Source organism: Sphaerodactylus townsendi, linkage group LG09, assembly GCF_021028975.2.
Source record: "Sphaerodactylus townsendi isolate TG3544 linkage group LG09, MPM_Stown_v2.3, whole genome shotgun sequence".
NCBI lineage: Eukaryota > Metazoa > Chordata > Lepidosauria > Squamata > Sphaerodactylidae > Sphaerodactylus > Sphaerodactylus townsendi.
Genome location: NC_059433.1, coordinates 89,005,358 through 89,032,261, shown reverse-complemented (window position 1 = coordinate 89,032,261; position 26,904 = coordinate 89,005,358). Strand labels below are relative to the sequence as shown.

The 26,904-nt window shown below is 43.5% G+C and overlaps 1 protein-coding gene across 5 annotated transcripts; it reads right to left on the bottom strand.

Annotated features, from left to right (window-relative positions):
• Window positions 1–2,711: 2,711 nt before the first annotated feature.
• GEM (GTP binding protein overexpressed in skeletal muscle) lies at window positions 2,712–26,580 on the bottom strand. Of its 5 annotated transcripts, none has more exons than XM_048508029.1 (5): window positions 26,525–26,580; window positions 16,707–17,055; window positions 8,835–8,911; window positions 7,604–7,808; window positions 2,712–3,715 (listed from the first exon to the last, which is right to left on the bottom strand). In XM_048508029.1, exons 1-5 carry the CDS (start codon window positions 26,570–26,572, stop codon window positions 3,438–3,440), a joined length of 957 nt encoding a protein of 318 aa, XP_048363986.1. In that variant the 5' UTR covers window positions 26,573–26,580; the 3' UTR covers window positions 2,712–3,437. The 5 variants fall into 5 exon arrangements, with proteins under 5 accessions (XP_048363986.1, XP_048363987.1, XP_048363988.1 ...); XM_048508030.1 differs by having other exon boundaries at window positions 16,707–17,052; window positions 26,525–26,573; XM_048508031.1 differs by lacking the exon at window positions 26,525–26,580 and adding an exon at window positions 19,100–19,194.
• Between the last annotated feature and the right edge of the window lie 324 nt (window positions 26,581–26,904).

Here is a 26,904-nt window from a genome sequence, read left to right as displayed (position 1 = left end):
CTATAGGGCATGCCTATACTGTGCACGAAGTTCTTTGTACAACTTGGGTCTTTCAAGTCTGAAAGGATTTTGCTATGCAGAAAAAGATACAGAAAACAGTAACTGAACTGATTTAGGGCTTGGAGCACCTTCCTATAAGAAAAGTGTGTTAGGCTTTTTAGTTTAGGAAAAGATTGTTATGAGCACATGACTTTATAAAATTATGCTTAGTAAGACAAAAACTTTGTGTGGACAGTCTCCTTGGAGAAAATAAAGATAAAACAACGTTGTAAATAAATATAAAATGATTCCTGCCCTCCCCCAACAGGGGTGTACCAGCTTAAAACAGTGCACAGAGCTTGCCCTGAGTGCCCCCCCCTCCAGCTCCAAGACAGGTAAGGAAGCAAGCAGTGGACCAGGCAGCAAGCGAGCAGGCAGATCAGGCAGCAAATGAGCAACCTGGGTGCTGAGTGGGAGGGCGGGCAGGCCAGTTGGTGAATGAGCAGGTGGGCCAGGCAGTGAACAAACAGGCCTGAGCCAAATGACTCCTGTCCCCCCCAACGATACGCCATTGCCCCCCAAGACAACTAGAACTATGATAGTTCTCCCCACTTTCACCCCCATTCTTATCCCTCTGAAGTCCTGGCCGGCTCCACCTATCTTCCTGCATCCTGTTAGCCCTCTGCAAGGTCACAGACATTCGAATCAATGCCTTTACATAACCTGTACAGGTCCAAAGAACCTGAGGTCATGTAACTTGGGGAGATTCCGATAGCAAATGGCTTTCCAAGCCACTTTTTATAGCTCTGGCCAACATGTTTCATTAGACTATCATTAGACCAGAAGTCTGCAACATGGAGCCCGTTGACATCTTTCCTGGAGCCCACAGTGTTTTCAGAAAGTGGGTGGGGCTTGTACCCCACAAGGCTTCGGACTGGCTATTGCGTATCTGATTAGCTGTGCTGATTAAAGTAATGTTGTTTCTGCAGCAGCTGTCCCCACAGTATTAGTTTTGTTCTCTCGATCACTCCCCTTTCCTAGGCAATTTTTAGACATTACTTCTGTTGTCCCCTGTACTTGGGCTTCCTCTGGGTATGTGTGTGTGTGGTTCTGCGTCTCTGGTAGTAGCCCTTTTGTGATTGCCTCTGCCTCCTGTTGCAGTCACACTGCGCTTGTGCCCGGTGTCTTGTATCAGAATTCCAAAGGCTCCCCACGGTGTCAAAAGAGTGGGAATCTCTATATTAGACCAATCTGCAAATTAAAAATCTCCCTCATGAAAATCAGATGAGCAAATTTTAACATTTCTAGTTAGTATTCAAATACAATGAAACCTTTTATTGATATATTACAAGGCATGTAAATAAAAAGTTGCTTAATCTGAAAAACGATATTATATAGAAAAAACAGTAACAAAACCCAAAATGTCTCTTGTTTTAAAGAAATCAATAAATACATCCCAACCACTGGATGTCATACCATTCCCTTCAGTATACCCGTTAAAAAATGCAATATTTGAAAGAGAATGAATACAAATAATTGTAGCATGATACAAACAATACCATATGAGCAAAAATGTACTCTCTTAGAAAAGGAGATCTATAGGAAGTTAAACAAAAATTTTAAAAAGATTTGGCATCTGACATTTGATTTTTAACATTTTTTTTAAATCTCTCTTTTATTCTTATAAACAATTTTGCAGTAAAGTATGAGAAAATATGTTATCACAAGTTTCCACTTTAAAAGATAATTAAATATCTCCATATGTAACAAGGAATTGTTTTAATATTTATCCTAGCGGCATCTCCTTCATTCAAACTTTCATTCAAACCTTATCCTAGCGGCAAACCTTCATTCAAAACAGACCAGACATGGAGAGACAGGAGACTGGATCCTCACGGTGCCTTTTAAAGCTCCAGATTTGAACCCAATAAGCATCTTAGAAACGAACAAGATTATCAAGATTGTCAAGAGTTAAAGCCCCTTTGGATGCCACTTTATACCCTGAAAATCTTGTTGGTCTCTGAGGTGCTTTTGGACACCAATCTAGCTCTTCTACTGTAGACCAAAAGGGCTACTCTCTGAAACTATTATAAAGCTTTAAATGACTGTGATTTAGATCTTGTCAATGTAGGGAAGGAAGAGGTCACCCCCATGTGTTTTTGTAAATCAAAACAGCAAGGTTTCCTGTGCTTTAAGATGAGTTAAAGGTGAACATCAAACAGATTTTTTTCCCTTTAAATTCTAATAACAGGGGTGTGGGCAACTTGCAAAACTATATGGGAATCACAAAGTTTCTCTTCTTTCCCTCCATGTTTCCAGGGCCAATTCTGTGGCTAAACCGCCCAAGCAACTATTTGGAGTAGTACAGGGAGGAGGGTGCCACCTTACCCCAGGGATTTAGTTCACTTATGGCCCTCAGCAGAGGCAGTAGGGACAATCATGCTCCTGGACATAGGCAGCAGTGACCAAGGCGGCAATGGATATATCTTTCTTGGGGCATCAAAATACCTTGAATTGGCCACACCTGGCCCAATCCAAATCAAGAAGAAGAGTTGGATTTATGTCCCCCCTTTCTCTCCTGTAAGAAGACTCAAAGGGGCTTACAAAGTCCTTTTCCTTCCCCCCTCACAACAAACACCTTGTGAGGTAAGTGGGGCTGAGAGAGCTCAAAAGAACTGTGACTAGCCCATGGTCACCCAGCTGGCGTGTGTTGGAGTGCACAGGCTAATCTGAATTCCCCATACAAGCCTCCACAGCTCAAGCAGCAGAGTGGGGAATCAAACCCGGTTCCTCCAGATTAGAATGTGCCTTCTCTTAACCATTACACCACTACTGCTCTTCTGTTCAGCTATTATCAAGCTCCTGTTCAGCTATTATCTAGTTGTAGATGACTGATATGTACCATGATCTCAAACCTGACTGGTTCCACCCTGGCTTCTACTTATTCTGTTGACGCCTCCCAAGCTATTGGGATGGATGATATTATAACAACAGATACTGTGGGCACTTAAGAAAATCAAAGCACTGGCTCACTGTGAAGAAGGTATCTCTAAGAATGTTCATTTCCCTTTTCACAGGTTTACAAAATCCCATTTACCAAAATTAGTAACAAAAATAATAATGAAAAAATAACATTCATTTCCAAAATGGCGTTTTTCAATTTTTGGGTCATTATCCAAAGGCATCTCATTGTAAGTGTGGAATGGTCTTTTGTTTAAGACAAAGCTGTTTACTGCTGCACTACATAAACTATAAACCAGAAAAGTATGACTGACTTGTTCTTCTTCCATGCATGCATTGACTGTGCTTATCGCTGGCACATTTCATCACAATAATCACAACTGTGAATCAGAGTCAATTTACGATGCTTGTTGGCCAATCTAATATAGATTGATTTATTGTTCAAAATGGAGTTGAGTCATGTCCATAAAAAGAACATCTGGAATGGTCTGACGTTCCTAAAGGACAGAGAGATCGTGGCAAGATTTGGACTTCAGTTTGAAAGCCATGTTCTTGTTTTTCTTGGCAACAATTTTGCCCCAGAATCTCCTAGCTTTCTTAGGGATGCTCTCTCGCCTCTTCTGAAATGCCAGCCTCTTCTCATTCTTTTCTTTGCTGTCTCTTCTGAGCCGCACTTGACGCACAATCCCTTCAAACAGCTCCTTCACATTGTGCTGGACAGCTGCTGATGTCTCGATGAACTTACAGTCAAATACTACAGCACATGCTCTGCCCTCTGCAAAATAGTTAAAGGGTATACATCAAAATCCTAGACCGAGAAATTGGAGTTTGTCAATAATAAAATGAAAATGTCCTCAACATGGTGGCTGAGGGAAGGAGCAGAGCAGAAAGAAAATCATTACAGCCTCATGCATGCATCTTTCTTTATCCTTTGCAGATGATACCAAATTATGTAGGGTGGTGAGAACCACAAAGGATTGCGAAGAGCTCCAATCGGACCTTGATAAATTAGGTGAGTGGGCTCAGAAATGGCAAATGCAGTTCAATGTAGCAAAATGTAAAGTGATGCACATAGGGGCAAAAAATCCAAACTTCACATACACGCTACAGGGGTCAGTGCTATCAGTCACAGACCAGGAAAGGGATTTAGGCGTCTTAGTTGATAGTTCCATGGGAATGTCAACTCAATGCATGGCAGCTGTGAAAAAGGCAAACTCTATGCTGGGGATCATTAGAAAAGGAATTGATAATAAAACTGCAAAGATTGTCATGCCCTTATATAAAGCAGTGGTGCGACCGCACTTGGAGTACTGTGTCCAGTTCTGGTCACCGCATCTCAAAAAGGATATTGAGGAGATAGAAAAAGTGCAGAGAAGGGCAACAAGGATGATTGAGGGACTGGAGCACCTTCCCTATGAGGAGAGGCTGCAGCGTTTGGGACTCTTTAGTTTGGAGAGGAGGCGGCTGAGGGGGGATATGATTGAAGTCTACAAAATTATGCATGGGGTAGAAAATGTTGACAGAGAGAAATTTTTCTCTCTTTCTCACAATACTAGAACCAGGGGGCATTCATTGAAAATGCTGGGGGGAAGAATTAGGACTAATAAAGGAAACACTTCTTCACGCAACGTGTGATTGGTGTTTGGAATATGCTGCCACAGGAGGTGGTGATGGCCACTAACCTGGATAGCTTTAAAAGGGGCTTGGACAGATTTATGGAGGAGAAGTCGATTTATGGCTACCAATCTTGATCCTCTTTGATCTGAGATTGCAAATGCCTTAACAGACCAGGTGATCGGGAGCAACAGCCGCAGAAGGCCATTGCGTTCACATCCTACATGTGAGCTCCCAAAGGCACCTGGTGGGCCACTGCGAGTAGCAGAGAGCTGGACTAGATGGACTTTGGTCTGATCCAGCTGGCTTGTTCTTATGTTCTTATGTTCTTCTCCTTCTGTCCCCTAGTGCATTCTGGGAATTGTCACTTCAAGATCTCCTAATATTTAACATGATGGTTTTCTAAATGCCCAGTACACAAGATGCACTGAGAGGGGATAAATTAGAGCAGGGGTGTCCAACTGTGGTGCCCCAGATGTTCATGGGCTACAATTCCCATCAGCCCCTGCCAGCATGGCCAATTGGCCATGCTGGCAGGAGCTGATGGAATCATAGTTGGACACCACAGTTGGACACCCCTGAATTAGAGGAAAGAAAGATGAAGTGGAGCTGGGGGAGGAACACCTCCCCTTCTTTAGTCACAGGCTACATATGGGGCCCTGCCCTCCTGCTATGCCAAAATGGCCCCAGCTTGCTCAGTCAAGTCCAGCTCTGGCAGCGCCACTATATCTGCAATACTGTTAGCCAAATTTGGTGTTTGTAAAAGCTGAACAGAATGGCTTGCATAGGTCGTGCATAGTTATCACATTTGCATACATCTGTTTTGCATAATTTATCCCAGTCTTTGCCATTCATCAGAAGGGATGACATTAGACATCACACTGAAGCCCCGCCTTCTAGCCAGTGGAAATGCTGCCCAGCCACATCCCCCTCTTTTGGCTTCAGAGATTTCAGCCAAGCCAACTGGAGTGCAAATTCTCAGGACGGTTAAAGAAAAACAGGACATTCCAGTCTTGCCTGGTGTGATTACATTATCTGTCCAGCATTTTTGTGAAAGCCTTTAAGCATGGGGATTCTACAACTTCCTTGCGAAAATCCCAGTAATATTTTGTTTATAAGAAGCTGAATTTTTCCTAAAGGTTTATATTCAGCTACATCAAACTTTGATCCCCAAAAGGATTTTAATGAGTTACATTTTGAAGTTTTTATAGTATTTTTCAAATCAACTTTGGACATGGTTTTAGCTTTTTAAGAAAAGGCAAAGGCCGTTTCCGCACGACCCCCCAGGCGCCCCCACGCCGGCAAGAATTCTGCCGGCCTGGGGGCGGAGGCCGTTCGCACGCAAACGTGCGAGCGGCCTCAGGAGAGGCCAGCGGACGACAGGCGGCTCCACATGGAGCCACCTCTGCCCCCTTCTTTCCCACTCACCTTGTCCCCGTCGTCGGCCTGCTGGCCTCCGAAGCCCCGTCCACGCTGCCCTCCGACCTCCAGGGGTCGGAGGACAGTGAGGGAGGGGCTTCGGAGGCCAGCAGGCCTATTCCACGGGGACAAGGTGAGTAAAGGGTCGAAAACAGCGTGTTCCCAGCGGTGCCGTTCGCACCGCGCCGCTGGGAACACGCTGTTGGGGCAAAAACAACCCTTTAAAGGGTTGTTTTTTTAGGGCGGCCTGACGCCGCCCTGGGGGAGGGGGAGCGAAGCCAGGTCGGCGCTGCTGCGTTTCAGCAGTGCCGCCTGTGCGAATGGCTCCCTGGGAACGGCGTTTTTGCCATCCCCAGGGCGCCATAAAAGGGCCGTGCGGAAACGGCCAAAGTTAAATGGATATTTAAGAGATGGGGGAAATAAACAACAATATGAAGATCCATGTACTCCCATGCTTAGTACAGTTTGCAAGGTGAACCACAGCACAGAATATGGACATTTTAAAAAAATAGTCAACTGGCTATGCATTTTTCAGAGTTTAACAGATACCAATAAAGTCCCAGATACTAGTGAGTTGCTGTGTATAAAAGTTTATAAGCTAAAAGGCTAGGGTGACATGGAGATAAAACAATAAATATACTGTATTGTTACATATTTACACTTGTGTCAGCACCTGGCAAAAACTGAGAGAGAGACAGAGACAGAGAGAGAGTGACTGAGCAGACAACAAAGGAAAACAAAGTAGCTTTATAACTTCAGGTATACGTGCTCACAAACATGTAAGCAATGGCTATGTAACTGGTGAATAACTAATACATCAGCTCATTAAAATATTACTTCAACATCCTGTTTACATACAGACAGTTAACACTTTTGTGACTGGTTGTGACAGACACTTGCAAACACCAACTATCTGCCAGAACAATGTATGCCAACCGGAACAGATTATGGGCTGATTCAAATTCTTTAAACCACTCCATTTGGGGTGTCCCCGTGGATGCAGCCCTGTAATCCAGAGCAAGCCTGATGATAGACCTTGCATCTAAGTGCTTCCTCACAGAAATGTGCAAATGTATAATTATATTAAAAATAGACTACTGTGACCATGCAAATGACTACTATACATCAACATCACATGACTTCCAAGTCACGTGACTGAATCCAAAGGAATGGAGGCATTTGAAGTATCTGATTTAATACTGCGTCTGGCTATACTTAAGGTTATTCCAGCTACAGTGTCAACAAACTTGGGTTACCAACCTCAAGGAGGGACCTAGAGTTGTTCCAGGTTTACAACTGATCTCTAGACTACAAAGATCAGCTCCCCTGGAAGAAATGGAAGCAAATGGAGGAAATATAGCATCATATACCTGGGAACATCACAAGCTGCAGTTGGCAACCCTACCTCCAAGAGTTATTAGGATTTTTTGTGTGAGTATGAAAAAAATATCCTACAGATAACTCCAGTTCCTATGCAGAGTTACATTTCCCAGAGTTCCTTGGGAGAAAGTCAAAATCAAAGTAGTTTTCATTTAGTATAGGCATGTTACCATTACCAACACACTGGGCAGGGTCAAAGCAGTAGAAGCCACAAAAACAAGATTACCAGTTGCCTTCAAAGGTTTCATACCTGCAACAGTGACTTCACGACACCGAACGAGATCGCTTTTGTTGCCCACTAAAATGATGGGGATGTCTTCTGCCTGACGGGCCCTGCGGAGCTGTATTCTGAGCTCTGACGCTCTCTCAAAGCTTGCACGGTCCGTGATGGAATAGACAATTAGATATGCATCGCCAATCTGCATGCAGTGATCTTGGATCCAGCAACTTGCACCCTGTTCAAATAGAGCAATCAACACTGAGCAAAATGTGTCCCTGCTATCTGGGAACCACAAAAGAAAAGGCCACATTACTGGAACGTACAGAGTCACAGCCAAGGATGCTTTCGTGATTGCGGCACAGAGGCCAAGACTCTGTTAGAAAGAAGACCACTGCTTAAGGTTGCCAACTCCAAAGTGAGAAATTCCTGGAGATTTGGGGATACAGCAGGGTTTGGGAAAAACCTCAGCAAGCAGCCTTTTTCCTCAGAGGAACTACTCTGGATAACCTGGATATCAGTTGTGATTCTGTGAGGTCTCCAGGACAACGTGGAGGTTGGCATCCCTATCTGGAAGCTCTGCATGGAAATTCTCTCTTTGAACCTCGAGATGCCTTTCCCCATATTTTCAGACCTAAAAGAGCTACCTGCGATTTCCCAGGGGTAAGAGGAAAAAAGCACTCTGCACACATTAGGGTATCTAGGTACAAAGGTCAACCATGCAGCTGAATTTTTGAGCATTATACACAGGTAAAGATTTTGGCCTGGTGGCTTTTTCTTCTGAGAGGTGCCCCTTTCCTGCTTAAAAAGCTACCGTACATCTACTCGTTTTCTCTCATTTATACATTTCAAGTGTATGCAGGGTCTCTTTCCTCCTATGCATCCAGAGAAAGGGGGGATATAAGCAGAGGTGGGATCCAACCAGTTACTAAGTGGTTACTAATTTTTTCTGAGTGCCAAGAAGGGGTTACTAAAGCAACCTCCCTGCCCAATAGGGACTGGCGGTGCGTGTGTGCGGTGGCGCCCCTGTTTGAATCCCACCACCATCGGAACCTGTTATTAAAATTTCTGGATCCCACCACTGGATATAAATCCAAACTCTTCTCTTAGAGGTTCACAGTAGAATAGTCCAGTGGCACCTTAGGTGAACAAGATTTTCAGGGTATGAGCTTTCGAGAATCAAAGCTCACTTCATCAGATAAATCATAACATAACATATTGTATACAAAAATATTCTGCGAAGACAAATGAATGTCACACCCACCTTGTTTTCCCACATATCAACAAGCATGATGGTTGTGCTTTCGCCATCTACCAGCAAGGTTCGTTCATAGGTGTCTTCTAGAATTGGAGGGAAAAACCCGCAAACTGTCAGTAATATTTTTTCTTAACATCATTTTCTTAGGTGGTTAAAACTAGAGGGCAATATTGGTTGGTGAAGAGAGAATTCTGCCTTGCTCAAGTGATCTCATAACATAGTGGCCTTAAAATATGGGTGGGGACCTTCAGGTGGTTCAAGAATCCCTATAAAGTATCATAGCCCCCCCCCCCCCCCCTGCACCTTCCCAGCCATTTTTGCCTGACTGCTGAGAGGAGCAGGAGGAGAGCAAGTTAAAGTAGATCAGTGATAGAAATAATTCCTTTTTAGCATGGTAAGAGAAGAGTTTGGATTTATATCCACCCTTTCTCTCCTGTAAGGAGACTCAAAGGGGCTTACAATCTCCTCTCCATTCCCTCCCCCCATAACAAACACCCTGTGAGGTGGGTGGGGCTGAGAGAGCTCTGAAGAACTGTGACTAGCCCAAGGTCACCCAGCTGCCATGTGTTGGAGTGCACAAGCTAATCTGGTTCACCAGATAAGCCTCCACAGCTCAAGAGGCAGAGCAGGAAATCAAACCCAGTTCTCCAGACTGTAGTACACCTGCTCTTAACCACTACACCACGCTGGCTCTCTTAACCTGCTCTTAACCAGTGCACCACACTGGCAAGGTCCTTCCTTTTCCTGTGATAGCATGTCAACTTTGCAGACTTGTGCTGTTTGGGGTGGGGGAAAGTCCCAGCTCTGAAACGTTCAAAGATCTCTGCCTTAGCCATTTATATCTATATGGCTGTTTCTCAGACAGCGATAGCTATATTGATTCCAAAGCATAAGGGATGTTATTTTATTCTTATTACACTGACTCAGTATAGGAGTGTGTGAATTTAGAGCATCACACTTTCCATTCTGCCTAATAAAGAGTTCTGTGAGACTCAAAAAGTCCAAAACACTTCTAATTTATTTTATGGGAGAAGATGTTTGAACATTCCACATTGATATAAATGAAGGCAAAAATATATATATTATTTCCATTTAATCTTTGAGAACTAAATTCACTCTTCATACATGTCCAAATATAAATCCATTGCTTTGTGGCAGCCATTTACACCAGCAGTATCAGCTTCAACTATGCAGGGTGGCGTAGTGGTTAGAATGTCAGATCAAAACAGTGAGAAACCAAATTTCAGATCCTCTGTCTGCTATGACATTCACTGGAAGAACTTGGCAAGTTACTCTGTTTCTCAGCTTAACCAGACTTGCCAGGTTGATGTGAAGTTAAACAAAGGATAGGAAAACTCATGTATGTCCTGAACTCCTTGAAGAAAAGGAGCAGTACGATACGAAGCTAAATAAATTTTAAATCCCTTTTGTTTTCAGGCCTGCCCCCCCCCCCCCCCCCAGTTCGTCAGGGATGCAGCTATGAGGGTTCAAATCCCTACCACCAGCAGGAAAAATCCTGAAGATAATTATGTTATGTTTGTCATTCAGATTGCAACCTCTGACCAAGAACTACATGTTGTCATAACTTCCATGATCTAAATTATGAAATCTGTAAGATTTGCTTTTTGCTGAAGTTATCTTTATCCTAAGGAGGATGATAAATGGAAGAAGACCCATTGGAAGAAATAAACCAAACACTGAATGTTTGACCTCATGGGAGCAACAGACAGACGTACAGTCTCCATCCAGGCTTAGTAATGGAAAATATTTGTTTTCACTCAGTTTATGGGTGAACAGTCAGCGCCACTGCGTTAGCATGGGGTGAAAGTGTGTTGAAGCAAGTGGAGCTACCTGAAATAAATCTGAAATGCTAAACTGGCAATCCCCACCCCAATGTATAAAAAAGCAGGATAAATACATGAAAATGATAAACATGAAAATACTTGGAATAGCTATCCTTTTTTTGTAAATTTCGTGTTTCTGTAACAGGCTTCACTACCTTCAGGGTAAAGATGATGTTCTAAAGCTGACATATCTCTCATAATTCACATAATTCAGAAAACTGCAAGGTCCCTGGGACTACAGATATTAATACATTTTAACTGATTCTATCTCTTTCATTTCAATTTTTTTTTAAATTGGGAAGCCATGCACTTCTAGGGAATGGTACGCAGGCTAGGAGACACATTTGACATAAACTTAAAAGGAATAAATAAATATTAACAAAGACATTCAAACAAAACATTAAAATTGGTTCTCTTTGGTTGCTATTGCGGGTAGAAGTGTGGCCCTTCCTGCTCGGTGACCTGATACACAGAATAATACGCCAGACAATATATATGTAGTGTGGGTAAGAAAACTGGCCATAGCCAATGAATTTATTAACAGAAAACACAGGAAAGCAAATTGGCACAGCATGGGAGGTGATCCAAGCATCTGGGCAGCCCGAGTGCTGTCCCCCAGAGGATGACTAGTTCCTCCAGCCCGTCTGCTGGAGGAATGTAACCAAGCAGAAGATTGGAGTGAGACATTCCAGACCGGTGAAATGCCCATGACTGGAGCCCCTTCTCCATCCTTCGCTAGGGGCGCAAGCTCCTTAGCCCCCCGTGGGGCATTCCAACCGTGGGCTTGTTCCACCCCTACCTCTTAAGGAGGTGTAATAAACAGGGGAGCTCTCCCAGCTCCCCTTGCCAGCGGATCACCCCCCATGAACAACCCGCAAACAGCTATGACAATTATAATAACATTTAAACATTTCCAAAAAAATAGGGATCGGGGGAGGTTAGTGCTCCTGTGCTTTTAATTCTTGCATAAATTCAGCTGGAGATATTTTCCTCATCACTGTAATTCCAGAAGGGCAGCCATGTTATTGTAGTAGCAAAACAAAACTGGAGTCTTTAAGGCAGGACTGAGACTCTTGTTCCATTTTCCCCTCCTATCTTCATGCCAGGAAAATTTTTGCTGCATAATTTTTTTGCAGGCAAGGCAGCATTAAAATGGCAGTATCCCCTCCCAGAAAAGATGGGTCAGTGGGAGATGCGTCTTAGTGCAGTCCTAAACACAATTACACCCTTCTAAGCCTGTTGACTTCAGTGGTCTTATAAGGGTGTAACTTTGCTTAGAAATGCAATGTCGGTAGGTGTCGGTCACTCCAATGGCCACAACATGTAGAATCGCCTGCAAGGGGGTGGGGTTGCGGTGCTGTATTCCCTCCCCATCATCTTAATAATCTTCTTTGCCCACACTTACTTCTCCTTCCCTTACTTATAGTAAGCAAAGGCAGCCGAATGCCTATTAGCTCCAGGAATAATTACAGTTCAAGGCTCCAGTTTTAATCGGCAATGTAATCCCCATGCTTGGGGAAACCCCTGGCAGGGAATACCCCCCATGTACTTAGTACAACAGGACTCCCAGATTTATCTTCTTGCTGCCTTGTATGCAGAGAAAAACAAAGTCTGTCTTTACTAAGGACACTACTTCCTTAAGTGCGTTTTGCGTACTGTTGTTTCTTTTTTGTGTATATAACTATCCCTGACTATCTGGTAGAAAGGTGAGACCTGGCTTTTTCTTTTAAATAATGAACACGTTCACAATGATTGAGTTAGTCAGTGTCAAAGCAATGATTTCTCTGCCCAGAGCCAGGAACACACCTGCTTAAACAACAACAGTTAGATTAGAGGGCTCTACTCTTATGAAAGCTTGTGCCACAATAAAATATCTCTCAAGTGCTCCATGGTTCCTGTTGTTTGTTGCTGAAAAAGACTAAGATTGCCAATTCTACCTTAAGAAATTCCTGGATATTTGGGGCGGTGCCTGGGGAGAGTTTGGAGCTGGATCTCAGCAGGAATTTGATGCCATAGAGGTGGGCCCGTTTCTTCCAGGAGAACTTTAGTCTGAATATTAGCTGTAATTCTGGGAGAACTTCAGGCCCCACATTAGAGTTGCTAAGTGCAGATTGGGAAATACCTGGAGATTTGAGGTTGGAGCCTAAGGAGGGTCAAGAAGAAGAAGAAGAAGAAGAAGAAGAAGAAGAAGAAGAAGAAGAAGTAGTAGTAGTAGTAGTAGTAGTAGTAGTAGTAGTAGTAGTAGTAGTAGTAGTAGTAGTAGTAGTAGTAGTAGTTTGGATTTAGGAGACTCAAAGGGGCTCACAATCTCCTTGCCCTTCCCCCCTCACAACAAACACCCTGTGAGATAGGTGGGGCTGAGAGAGCTCCGAGAAGCTGTGACTAGCCCAAGGTCACCCAGCTGGCTTGTGTGGGAGTGTACAGGCTAATCTGAATTCCCCAGATAAGCCTCCACAGCTCAGGCGGCAGAGCTGGGAATCAAACCCGGTTCCTCCAGATTAGATACACAAGCTCTTAACCTCCTACACCACTGCTGCTCCTTAAGGGAGGCAGTAGGGTTACCAGGTCTCCTGATATAGGAGAACTCGGGCCCTCACCATTTTTGTCTGCTGCTGCTTAACTGGGAGACTGCTGGGTGAAATGTGGGAAGGCGACCTGCATCACCCACTGCAATGGCGTCCCTTCTGGCATAACCCAGAAATTATTTAATGACATGGGGTAATGCTGTAGCATTCTCCCAAAACTTTATGTTTAAACCATGGCGTTTAGGGCAAATACTACAGAATCACCCCCCAGGGCAATGATATCACTTTGGGGTCATGTCAGAAATGACATGATTGCATTGGAGGGCACCACCAACACACACACACACCCCACACACACACACAACTGTAAGTTCCCACCTTCCCCACTACCTACTGGTTGCCAGCCCCTGCCTGGCAATGCTAGAAAGGGGGGAATTCAGCAAGGATATGATATAAATTCAACACTCTGAAACTGCTGTTCTCCAGCAAACTAATTTCTGTAATCTGGAGGTCAATTTTAATTCTAGGAGAACAGGCCCCACCTGGAAATTTGCAACTACCGGTATATGGTTATCCTCTCTTCAGTGGTACCAAATGTGTGCTGGCAATCTTCCTATTTACGTTTCTATAGTGAAACATTTTGGAGCACTGAGTTACCCTTTCTTAAGGGATTTATAGTAGACTTACACAGACAAAAGTAAACACTGGAGCACTAACGGCGATCATAAAGAGAAACAGAACAGGGCTGCTTAAACTGATACTCATGGAAGCCATTTTAGAGTCTTTTTTAAAAAGCTATGCTTTGTCATGGTAACTGTGGCTTTGTTCCAAAAACAAGATGGAGGTCAAAGATAAGATGGTTTATGATTAAAAATGAACTCTCGTTTACTCTAACTATGAGAAAAGCACTGAAGGAGTTACTATAAAGTCATGCAAGCCTAGCTCATAACCTGTTGTGATGATGCTTTGGGAAGTGGTAGCAGAGAATGATAATACACCAATAGAATTAATAGATGCAACTGCAAGGCATGTGTCAGACTCAAACCACAAATGGAGAACTGAAATCACCAAGTTAATAATGACTGGATTCACAGGCAGACCAGCTCTTGGTACATTCAACAAGCAGAAAAACTGTTCTAAGCATCTGCTTTCCAACCTTCCATGCATTCTACAATGCATATGTGACTTTGATCTAAGACATGTTAATGTTTTGTGCCGTAAATTGTGGATAGCTATGGATTGTGAGGTAATCCCAATAATCAAATGAAATATTTGAAAGAGGTACAAAGTCTCACTTTTCAAACTCTGAATCCTCAGTTTGATGTACGGACCTATTAATATTAAACAGAACAAGGGTCTGTCAAGTGAACCCACTGGACTTGATCAAACATCCTGGGAACCAGGAACATATTGGCCAATTTAACAAAAAAGCCCTTTCTTACAGCCCAATCCAGGACAGGGACAGATTTTCCAAAGGAAGTGATGCAGCCCTGCGTCAGCATGGGTGCCCACCGCACCAGCGCAAGAGGCAAATGCACCGGCAGAGGAGGCGATGTACGGGCAGGTGCCATGCAGCCCCAAAGCACTTGACCAGGAAGCTGCCACCATTTCCCAGACCCACTGGCACAAAAAGCTGTGCTCAGCATGGCTGGTGGTGTTCCAGGTGTGGGGCATTGGGTGGAGCCAACATTAGTCCACTTCTACTGCCCTTCCCACCCCTGCATGCCAACACAGCTGGCCTGGGATATATGTCATATTTTTCATAGTGAACGTCCATTACCTCCTATGAGGGATTTTGGCTGGCCGAGGTTTGGGTTTGTTGCTTCGGGCTTTCCGCTCCATACAGAAGCTCTTTGAAGGTATCAGGGCATTGCCACAGGGGTGCTGTGGCCTGCTGCCCAAATTCTCTGGATTGGCCTGTAAATCTCCTAATTCAACCGGAATCTTTCAATGGAACACCTTTGGGTTAGACCCCCTGCCAGCTTTTCTGCTGGCATGAAAGGGAAGAAGGGCACCTTCTGTGTTCCCAACAGGCTTTGTCCAGGATCATGGGGCCACACAGACCAAAAGCCACCTGGAACAGGGACGCAACATGAGAGAGAATTAGATGACATTACCTGTCCTCCCTCTTACACCGGGATCTATCCCATTCTTTCAGTTGCTCCTTGGTAATTGAGAGGATCAGAATATTGGAAGAGAGATTATTAGCTTTAAACTGTGAATATTAATTCAATACTAACTTAAGTTCATCCCGTTATATTTTTTATTTCTTGTTTCATGTTAGATTAGTTGCAACTCAGTAGAATCTACTTTGTCCATAAAAAGAAAATTTCTTAATCCTATTGATTGTCCTAGCAAATTTCTTGCCTTTCATTCTGTTTGGCTTTGTAATGTATGTGTTTTGAAATGTGAGTAAATGTGGGGCAAACTAGTAAATGGCACCCAGGGGTCTAACCCGTGGATGTCATCGCCATTTTAGAAGTGAATTTGGGCCATTTAAAAATGCTGCTGTTTCAGCACTTGAAAAGGTGCACGGGAGGAAACAAGGTCATCTGCCCTTGCTACACTGATTGGGAGCTAGTGATATTTTTTTAATGGCCTAAGTTCACCTATAAAATGGGAACAGTGCCCATGATCAGATCCACGTTTGCTGTAATTTCTAGTCTGGCCCTTTGTTACAGTGCAATCCTAAACAGAGTTACACCCTTCTAAGCCCATGTTCTTCAACTTTGTGTTAGTTTTTAACTGTTCATTGATTAAATTGGTCTGGTTTGTGACTAAAAATGTGCTGGGAGAACATAGACATAGCTCTAAGGGACACAGGGGGTGACACACCGGGTGCGAGCCACTGTGGGGATGTGGGGAGGGCATTCCAGGGCCGTTCCGGGGCAGGGCAAGGGCAGAGGACGCACCAGTGCACTAGGTGCTTTCCCCGCTTGCTACGCCTCTGCTGAGAAGAGAGCTCAAGTATCAAACCTTGGGCAGGAAATTATTGGGCAGGAACCATAACACTCATGTAGCAATCAATAGATTCCACAGCCACTACCCAGGATATCAGATAGGTTCCTAGCAAATACCTGATTTATTGTCTTCCCTACCCTCAGTACATCCTTTCTCTACATGAATACAGAGACCCAAATCTCATGGAACCATACATACTCACTGCACACATGTATAGTTTGATATTATAACTATTTTATTTAGTTTTTGGATTTACAGGCTGCCTGTTTTTTTTAATGTCCCACTGGTACCAGAGTAATTTAATTTCTTGTTTAAACCACATATTTCCTTTATATACATTTCAACAGATTTAAAACAAAATACCTGATCTATAAGCTCTCCCATCCCATTTCCAAGCTTATTAGATATCTGTGACTTGAAGGATAAGAGCCAAGGGAATTGTGACTTCAGTGTCAGGGTTTCCCTCTTCATCTGCAGTGATATTTTTTGATGCTAATTAGTGCTTAAGGGAGAGGTTTTAAGTACCCTGCAGTCCACATGGCACTTACCTCCTAGCACTTCGCAGTCACTGTCCATGCTGTCATGTACGCCTGCAAAGACATTTGCAATGGTGGTTTTGCCAACCCCTTGTTCCCCAATGAGGACCACGCGATAAAAGGTATTTCCTGACTCGGAGGAGATGACGGAATCAGAAGACTCTGATGACCAGCTTCTTCGGTAATACTCTTCAGGGCTGATGGTGTACCGTTTGTGCCGGAGGCACTCATGAGGGTCTTTCTGAACTACCAGGTGCCTTGCATCTGCTGGGATGCTCCAGCGTTGGTGTTGTGGCTGCAAAGCACCACTGCTGCGACGCATTGTGACATTGTTCAGCGTCATGGCTTTCCTTCCTACCTGCTAAAGAAAAGCAACACAGTCATACTTCTTATATATTACAAGATTATGAACTGCAGCATACCTTATCTGGTTGATTAAGTGTGTTTCATATATCTGAGCTGACTATGTGTGTGTAAAGTGCCATCAAGTCACAGTCGACTGGTGGAGACATCATACGGTTTTCAAGGCAAGAGATCAGCAGAAGTGATTTGCCATTGCCTTCCTCTGAGTAGAAACACTGAACTTCCGTGGTGGTCTCCCATCTGAGTAGCAACCCTGAACTTCCGTGGTGGTCTCCCATCCAAGTACTAACCAGGGATGTCCCCATTTAGCTTCTGGGCTCTGACAAGATAAGGCTAACTTGGGCCATCCTGGTCAGGGCAAGCTCACTGAAATATCACCGAGTGCTTCCAAAGAGCACTACTAGAAGGTGAGTGGCGGACAGGCACACTACCTGAAAAGAAAAACAGGAGTCCAGTTACACTTTAATGAATATTTATTCCTCCAAAATCAATATTTATTCCTTCATAAGTTTTTGTGAGTCAGAGCTTACTTCATCCATTGATCTCATGAGGTGAGCTCTGATTCACAAAAGCTGATGATGAGGTATGTTTTGTTGGTGTTGAAAGTGCCACTGGATGCCTGTTTTATTTTACTGCCATGGACCAATCCATATGATCTTCCCAAAACAAACTACCATTAGAAGTGTTGGCAGTAGCCCTGTCCCGAGACCAATGCCATGGTAGTCCTCATCATGTACTAGCAGCAATTTTGAATGGGGATGGTCCCTCTTCCTGCGTCTAGACATATGATTTGTGGATAATCAAAGCTCTGAATCAGTATACTGGCTACCCACCAAAGTGCAACAGATCCTTAGGGGGAAAAATCAGCATTTGAAGGAAGAAATTTGGTATCAGGTCATGCAAAGCAATAACTTTGGGTCCAGTTTTCATTCACTGAAATTAGTTAATTTCATTTGCATTCTGGTTCAGAAGCCAACATTATTATTTACCTCTTAGGAACTTTCCTTCACTCAGTTCTAGTTCCAGTTAGTACAGACTGCACCTCAGTCCTTTTCTGCCTGTTAAACTATCAATTATAGCATAAGGAAAACACCCTGATGAATAAGGGCTACGCATTTATTGTGCAAGAAAGACCAGTCAGTTAGAACAGTCCTAATTCAACTCAGAAATGACCCAGGCTTTCTCCTCCTGGCTAAAGATGGCTTTTCATTATGCTTTGTAGGAAACGACTCCTTAGCTTGGGTGGGAAAAAGATTGCCATGAGGTAATTCCTGATGGCCAATATCATTTGCAACTACCATTTTTAGGAAAGTTATTTTGATGCTCTCCAGCTCCCACAGTGACAGCCATCTAGACATCTTGCTTATGCAGTTGAAGCTGTTTCAACTCACATTATTTGTCTCTCTAGCTCACAAAGGGAATGTTTGCCACAGAGAGAGGTGGAGGCCATGTCCAAACTCCATGCACCATTGTAGTTCACAAGTTTGCCACCATCCCAAAATGTACAGTCCTTATGCTGTGCCGACAAGCTGTCTTCAACTTTAAGATCTTTTGCAAAGAAATATATGGATAGGAAAGTCACAGAGTTCTCTCTGAATTATTTGTAATGGAAACTCTTTCATGCATTTTGCAGCTCACTGCAGAATTTGACACATTTGACCTTCCCTATTTTTTGAGAGACATGCAAAGATGTGAAGAAATGCTGTGAGCAGAAAGATTCAAGATGCCATGCAAAACAAACTCTGCTTTTACTACTCTGGCCACATCTACTTTTTCAAACAAAGGACTATGTTTGATGTATCTCAAATCCATCTCTGTACAAAAGGTGCATGGATTTATTGATCTACTCTGCCTGCAAGGGACAGAGAGAGAAACTGTTAACCAACTGGTATGGTCTGCAACTTTGCTGTTATTTAGCAGTCCACTCAAACACAAAAATAAAGTTAGGTGCAAGTTTCAAGCAGCATCTTTTAAAAAATGTTTTGCATGTCTACAGTATGAAAGTAATGCTTTCAAATGAATGCTCCTTAAGCAGACACTACCTTGTTATTTACCAGGCGTTCCACCACACTCCCTTCTTCTCCGACTGCTGAATGCCCAGCTAACCTCCTGCAGGAAATCCTTCTTCTCTTCAGGGGCTGCCTCTAATTCTTTCTCAGCAAACCTGGTTTATATTAAGCCCATCTGATCAGATGCAGGGCTTTTCCGTGACGTAGTTATGCTGTCCACTGGACAGCCAGCCCCCAGCTGGACGGAAACAGGCAAGCAGAAAAGGGAGGGAGAGTGTCCACAGCTAACAATATAATTTGTTTGCAGTGAAGCATTATGTTTTTAAATAATGCCAGTTATTAAAGTACAGGGCCTGGTTTGCAATATAAATTGGAAACCTGATGTGTGTCCTCTCTGTGCTAAAAATCCTGTCGAAACTACTGATTCTGAGGGGGAAAAAATCACCTGGTCTTTATGAATACAGGAAATATGACAAATGTTTCAGTTTGTCAAAGGTCACTTCGTACAGGAAATGTCTATCTGAAGACTTTCATTTTATTAGTCCTTTTTGTTGCTTAGGTAAACAAGAAGGATGTTCTTTCTTTGGAAACTTGGAAAGAAAAATTGGCAAAATAGCCCATCTTTCATTACCTTCACAGCCTGTAAGACAACTTAACTACAGAGTCTCCAAAGTTATAACTATAATAGTTTTTCTAGCCACTTTGTGAACGGGCCCAAGCCTCTCTCACAAAGAATTCTTAGTACACCACCAAACTACAGTTCCTGGGTTCTTTGTGGGAAACCATTCTTGCGTCCTACTTATTTTGTCAGCCATATTATTTTAATAGTGGTTTTACAGAATTTGCTGTGCTGGAAGTCGCAATGAGCCAGGCTACTTTCAGTTGTAGCAAATTAGTTGTTTTCACTTGAAGGACACAGGAGGAGCTAGGTCCCAAAAGGACCACAAAATTTTTAAATAACGTGTTCACACAGTCTTACAGATAGTTTTCTTTAAAAGTGCTGCTAATTAAGCTCAGAAATGCCTTTTTTCTGCTGTGTTGCTCTCATAACACAATACTCATAATTTATTAACACAAATTTCCACCGGTTTGCGCAAAAATACAAAGTGTTAGATTAGGGTTTCCAGCCCAAGTAGCAACTGGAGTTATCCCATGATTACAGTTAATCTCCAGATGACCAAAATCAGATCCCCTAGAGCACAGGTGTCTGTACACATGATGATGCTGGCAGGGGATGATGGGAACTGTAGTCCATAACATCTGGAGGGCCGCAAGTTTGACACCTATGCCCTAGGGCCTTGAGAAAGTAGGCTCTATGGCATTCTGTCCCGCTGAGGTCCTTCCCCTACCCCAAACCCCACAGTCCCCAGGTTCCACCCCCAAAATATCCAGGTATTTTCCAACTTGAAGCTGGCAACCCTAAGTTGAATGCAGGCCAGATTTCCAGCTAACTGAAGAGGTAGGGTAATTTCCATCAGTGGTCTCTTCTTGCTGGATATCCTGAGGTTGCTTCATGCTGCAGTTAAGGGTTCCCCCCCCCCCCCCCCAGGTGAAGTGTCTGTTAGAGATCAGTGGTCTGCAACAGGGAGGGGGAGAAGGCAGGAATATTCTGTTCCAGCGACAGAATGAGCAGAAAAATTAGTCTGGATCCAGCAGGGTTATCAAGCTGCTTCCCTAGATGGGCACTGCCTCACTGCCGCTCAGCTAGTCGGGGGGTGGGGGGAGGGAATGCCAAGAAATATGCACCTGGAAGTGACATCCATGCACTGCTGAGGATGTTCTGGCTTTTGTGCAAAACTAATAGCCAAGGGGGGACCTGGCAACTCTCAGATACAGCCCCAAAGGATTTTAACCGCCACCACCACCCTGCAACAGGTTGCAACACCTATCAGGGGCATACCGCCCAGGGAAACATATGAGGGCAAATGTCCCTGGGCTAAATGTCCCATTTAGTCCCATGGGGGGGGGGGGGCAGAAAATCATTCCCCATACCATTTCTCCTTCTCCTGAGTCCCGCATGGCCGGCGCTCTCCAGGGAAGGAAGGGCCAGCCCCTCTGTGGATAGTGCACTGGGCTGGCCACCCCGAGAACGCTGCTGGGCCAAACCCGCTGCTGCCCCATCTGTGCACCTTCTGGGTGGTGGCCCTGCCAGGCGACTCAGCAAGTCAGGAAGGTGGGTCCTACATGCTCCTGTCCTTTGCCTGCCTCCAGCCCCTCTCCTCACCCCAGGGGCCACCCAGGGGGAGGGGCAGAAAACTCAGTTCTTGTCCTGGGCTCCATTTTCTGTTGATACTCCACTGACGCCTGTGAATGTAAGACAGAAAAACTCCAGCATACAACTTGGTTTGTGTAGAAACTTCTTTGGCATGCAAAAAAGTTTCAAAAGTAGAGACTGGCCCAGGGCAGTGAGTTTGAAAACAGATCATTGGGCAGTTTGACAAAAGGGACAGGGTCATGGGGGAGGAAATGGAATTTCCCCTCCTTTTTCATTCCTTGCAGATCTTCCTCTTGGGTATAGTAATGCTTTTAAATTTATCCAAAGTTAAATCTTCTCTCCTGAACACATTCTGAGGATGAGCTAAAAGAGCTATGTAGATAGCTGTGCCAACCCTGAAGGCCAATGACTCCGAGTTATAATTTAAAATATATCCTGCTTGCAAACATGCGAACTGTTGTCTCAGGTTCGGGGCAGGTGGTAGGCAGGGGCTGGTCAGGCAGGCCCAAAGTCAGTTGGTCCAGGAGTGCAAGCAGGCAGACAGGCTGGAAACTGAGGTTCAGGGGAACCAAGCAGGCACTTCCCTGTCAAAAATACTTGTTGCGCTCAGACTGAGCTAAGCTCCATCATTTCCACATTAAAAGTACATGAGTGAAGTTAATTTTCACTGCTAATTTGGCACACTTGTTTTCCCTTTTTTATTTTGAGGGAGGAGTCTTTGAAGCTACGACGACTCAAGATATGCGCACATTGCTGATGCTCATATCACGTCACCATAGCTTTGAAGACACCCTCTGCGAATGTTGCACAGTTATCAAGAATCCCAAAGTGGCAGAAAATGGCAGGCGCAAGCTGCTGAGGAACTGAAAGTGAGAGCTTTAAAGTCAGGCAGGAAAAATAAAACATTTCCTGCTTTCTGCGCAGCAAGCAGGAAACGTCTTCAACTGGTCTTGGGAGAAAAGATTGCTAGCTTAGGATTTTCTTTAAAAGCCAGGCTGAGCAGAAATAAAATATCCTGAGGACATTTGGAGGAAAAAGCTATGCTCCCCACTTGGGTTCTGTGATTGGAACTGCCACCCTCCCCTCCCTGGTGGTTTTTGGTACCTTGTACATTCTTAGAGGAACATTTCATTCCTGTGTTCACACCAGACCACTAGACAGAGCCCTATGTAGGTCTCAGGACAAGAATTGGATTTAGGTGAGAGCTAGCATCATGTAGTGTTTAAGAGCAGGTGGACTCTAACCAGGTTTGCTTCCCTACTTTTCCACATGAGCAGTGGACTCTTATCTGGTGAACTGGATTCTCCCTCTTCCCCCCCCCCCCCCAACATTCATCTGGTTGACCTTGGCCTAGTCACATTTTTTGGTGCTCTCTCAGTCTCACCCACCTCACAAGGTGTCTGTTGTGGGGAGAGGAAGGGAAAGGAGTTTGTAAGCCTCCTTGAGTCTCTTTACAAGAGAGAAAGGTGGGGTATAAATCCAAACTCCTTTTCTTCTACTTTGAACAACAGTTCAAAATATTGCAAGTGCTTGTTGCAAGGGTTCTTGCTGCAAGGAATGTTATGTTCACTTTCTGTTTCTGAAGTGTCTTTGTCCTGATTAAAGAAATTGAACATGAATTCCTTCCTTGATACAGTGAATAAGCAGATGTTACAGCAGAAGGAACACGAGGTTCTTGCGCCTTGCACAACAAAGTTATATTTATGCTTGCTACCTCTAAAGCATTTCCTCATTTCATAATTGGCATTCTTTGAAGATAGGCATGTTTTGTTAGATGATCCATCTCTGTTGTTCAAAATACAATGTTGCTATAGGGAATCAGAGGGGGTAGAAGTGCAGTGGATCTTGACTTTTGAAGGATCCAATGGATTTGGAACCTAAACATCAAGATATATATATATACACAGCATATGTTCTCATTCCCAGTGGAGAGCTGAAGTAATTTGCTCATTTCCGTGTTCCCACAGGCAGATTTATCACATGATATTTCATCACTTGAATATCCAATGCTTAAGGATTCACAGTCAAATTGAAGTCAAATTAAATAGCCTTTGATTTTTCCCTCGATATGTTCATTGTGCTTGGAAGTCAGAGGAAACTGAAGAATCAGCTGCATTTTGCATACACAAGACTTGCTTGAACATGACATCCTCAGATGCACAAGTGGTATCACTGGAGAAGTGGCAGGTTCGTGGGTAGGTGGGCTGGTAGGCACACTCTTGTTCTCAGTCCCATTTTCCACCATGCACAGCAGGGGGATGAAGGGGTTGCCAGGTCTCACTATGGTGGGAGACCTCCTGCCAGCAACCCCCACTTTCCATCACTGCTCCATCAACTGACTGGGAAGAGTTCATTAAAAATTGCCATTGATGCAATAGCATGATGTCACTCCTGGGGGGAACCTGGAAGTGATGTGACAGCATTCTAGGATTTGCCAGAAACTCAATAGTAAAATCATAACATTTTCGGTAGTTCCTAGAGTGGCAGGACATCACATCTGGGCTTTCCCTGGAAGTGATGCCATGCTGTCAGGCCAATGGCACCCCCTTCATATACCTGACCCGTGCCTTCCATAGACACCAGCCATAGAAGATATATTGCTTGCTCCGTACTTCTCAAACCATCCTTCACTGTGAGGAATGTTCCACCTGGGACAAAATCCTCTAACTCTCAGGATGGCTATCCTCATGAATCCAACCTCTTTACAAAAACAGTATCACTTGTTCTAATGATTTGCTTCGCCAAAAAAACTAGAGCCCAAGATTTACAAAAGAAATTTTTATGGGGGTGTGTGGTTTTAAGGGCACATTCAGTCCATATCAGATGCCAATTCTCTTGCTTGTATCACCCAGTGTGATATAAAATGGCAGCTAACATTCAGGAAGGCCACTTGTGAAGACTGTGAAGATCTGCAGTGGACACCCCAGTTTAACAAAAAAGTTATTTTTGATTCAATGAAAACCAAAATAACTTACCAGATACCTTCAAAATCCACTAATCCATCTTTTGGCTGAATATTTTTGGGTCTTGACACTGTAAACATCACCTTGGAGTGCTCCAGAGCTTCCCAACTTTCAATACTATTTCTTAAATATTTTCATACTGACTACTGTATGGTTTAATATATAATGGAAACTAAGTTTGCACTTCTCGATCCCATTGACTTTTTAAATGGTTTTCTATTGTCTGTTATAAAAAAGGGCTTTTCATTGTAAGCCATCTTGAGCAGGAGGCTGAAGAAATGGCACAAAAATGGTCTAGATAAATAAATTAAGGAGAAATTTAAACATGTCCTTAAATCCTTCCATTGAAACCCTTTAGGTCTTAAAAGGGCCTAAATTTGGCTAGATTGTGCCCCCAGATTTTAATTATACTGTTTTGATTGTCTGCTGGAAGAAGTTGTGGGGTTTTTGTCTTGAAATGTGGACTTATGTTTTGGGACCTGGTTATAATCTCACATAAACATCATGTGCAGAAATCCAGGAATCCCTTTTCCTGAGCAAAGGGCGTATACAACCAGTACTTTTCTGAAGGGCACAATCAATAAATGCCAGCAGTGAGAGTACTCTGGGCTTCACGCCCACTCAGTTACACCACAAACAAGTGTCAGAGCGGCATACCGCTAGAGCAGCACGTGTGACTATGGGTAGATGCATATACACAGCAGAGCTGTGTTCTCTTCTGCCAACTGACCCCCTTTTCACTCACTTCAGTTATATTATTGATTTGTCAAGCGCATAGCAACAAAAAGCATGCTTTTCATATAATAAAAACATCCGCTCCAATGACTTCTCAGAAAGCTTTATATGGATATTAAAACATTACTAAGAAGAGTAAAAGTTCATTGGGCGTGTCAGCTTTCTGTCTGGCTCAAAAAGTGCAGAGTACAAAATCATAGATTCTAGGAAAGGTACAGTTCATGGAGCAGAGGGACTATGAAGCGATAGAGGTATAAAACTAGTGTCTGGAGTCACTGAAGGAGAAATTGATTTTAAAAAATTAAACAAGCCAGGGAACGTGGTGTTCCTGGGAGAATATGGCAGATCTAGGAATGGATGTTTCACCTGCTTTTTTGGGTGTGTGTGTGTTATACTCAGTGGTGGAATTCAAATAATTTAACAATTGTTTGTTTACAAGCACCATCTTAACAACTGGTTCTGCTGAAGTGGTGCAAACTTGCTGAATCCCACCACTGGTTATACTCTCCCTCAAAGAGGAGCTTGGTTGCTTGAGGCAGCTTCCAGAAGCCTCATTATCTTTGGAGGAACAGGTGCCAAGAGCTGTGTTGATCAGGCACATGTTTTTCTACTGTGGAGGTCAGCTCTGTTCCTTCTGATAATTGTTCCTCTGTCATTACTAGTAGTACCCAGCTCCTATTTAGGGCCATAGCTAACCTTCCATGCAAACTGAAAGATAGGGAGTCAAAGAAATAAATTGAAAGAACTATAAGAACATCTAGAACCCTATTGCTAAGCCCAAGTGTCCCTTTCTTGCTTAGACTATTTATTTCCTATTTTTTTCTCCCTAAAGGGATCCAAAGGAGCTTATAATTTTAAAAAATTCAGACCACCACAGAAAATGAGCAATTTAAATAAAATAAACAAAAAAATCTATATCTTGAATCCTGTCTCGGACCTAATGGGACACCTCGTCCAAAACCACTTAGCATGAGTTGGGGGGCCTTTAGTTCATCCTGTTACACCCAGTCCAAAACGGGACATAAGGCAGTTCTATGTGTTTGTCAGCAGAGGGAGCTCTCACACAGATCCCAATGGCCAAAATGCTGTTTAGCTGTAGCCAGTCACCTGCTTGACCACCATAGCTGTAAATTGCACAAGTATCGGCTGGCAGTCATGAGACAGTGCAACTTAAAGTGTACTTTATAACATTTAATACTCCAATTAGTAGTGAATTCAAATCAGACATGAAAATCTGGGAGTTCCCTTAGTCTCCAACTTCATTAACATATTTCATTCAAACAAAAACAACTCAAATTTAAAGGAATTATTTCCCTTTACATAGTTCTCGAGCAATATCCATATATATATATATGGATGTTAATATGTACACACACAATCTGTTCTCCAACAGTCTAAACCCTGGGAAAACCTTTCCGGGTTTGCTGCAGATTCTTTAGTTTGTATTAATTCGAGCTAATTGGGTTGGTGCCTGACCTTGCAGCATCTTCAAAGAGTCAAAATATCTTTTGTGCTCACCAAGCCTCATACATTCAACATGCTCACCATTTTCATCCTGGACTGTGATCTTTCACCAAGTCTCGAAGCAGCCATGTCTACCGTAGCTGTTATGAGTAACTAGGGAGACTGAAGCAGGAATAGCTAAGACAACAGGAAAGAGCAGGAAAGCTCTTGGGGGTTCTGTGGATATCACATGACCACTAAAATGATCCCTCCATGTTCAGCCTTCTGCTACTCTAGTAGAAAAGTAAGCTGTATGGTGTCAATTAGCATTTTAATACAAAACAGAGAAGTCAAGACGCAAAACACGGTCTCAATAAGAACTGTAAAACAACAACAGGACAAATAGCCACCATAAACAGTGTGTTAGAGTAAGTGTATTTGTTTTAAAATTGTTTTGAGTTCCTTGGAATGTGTGCACGGTG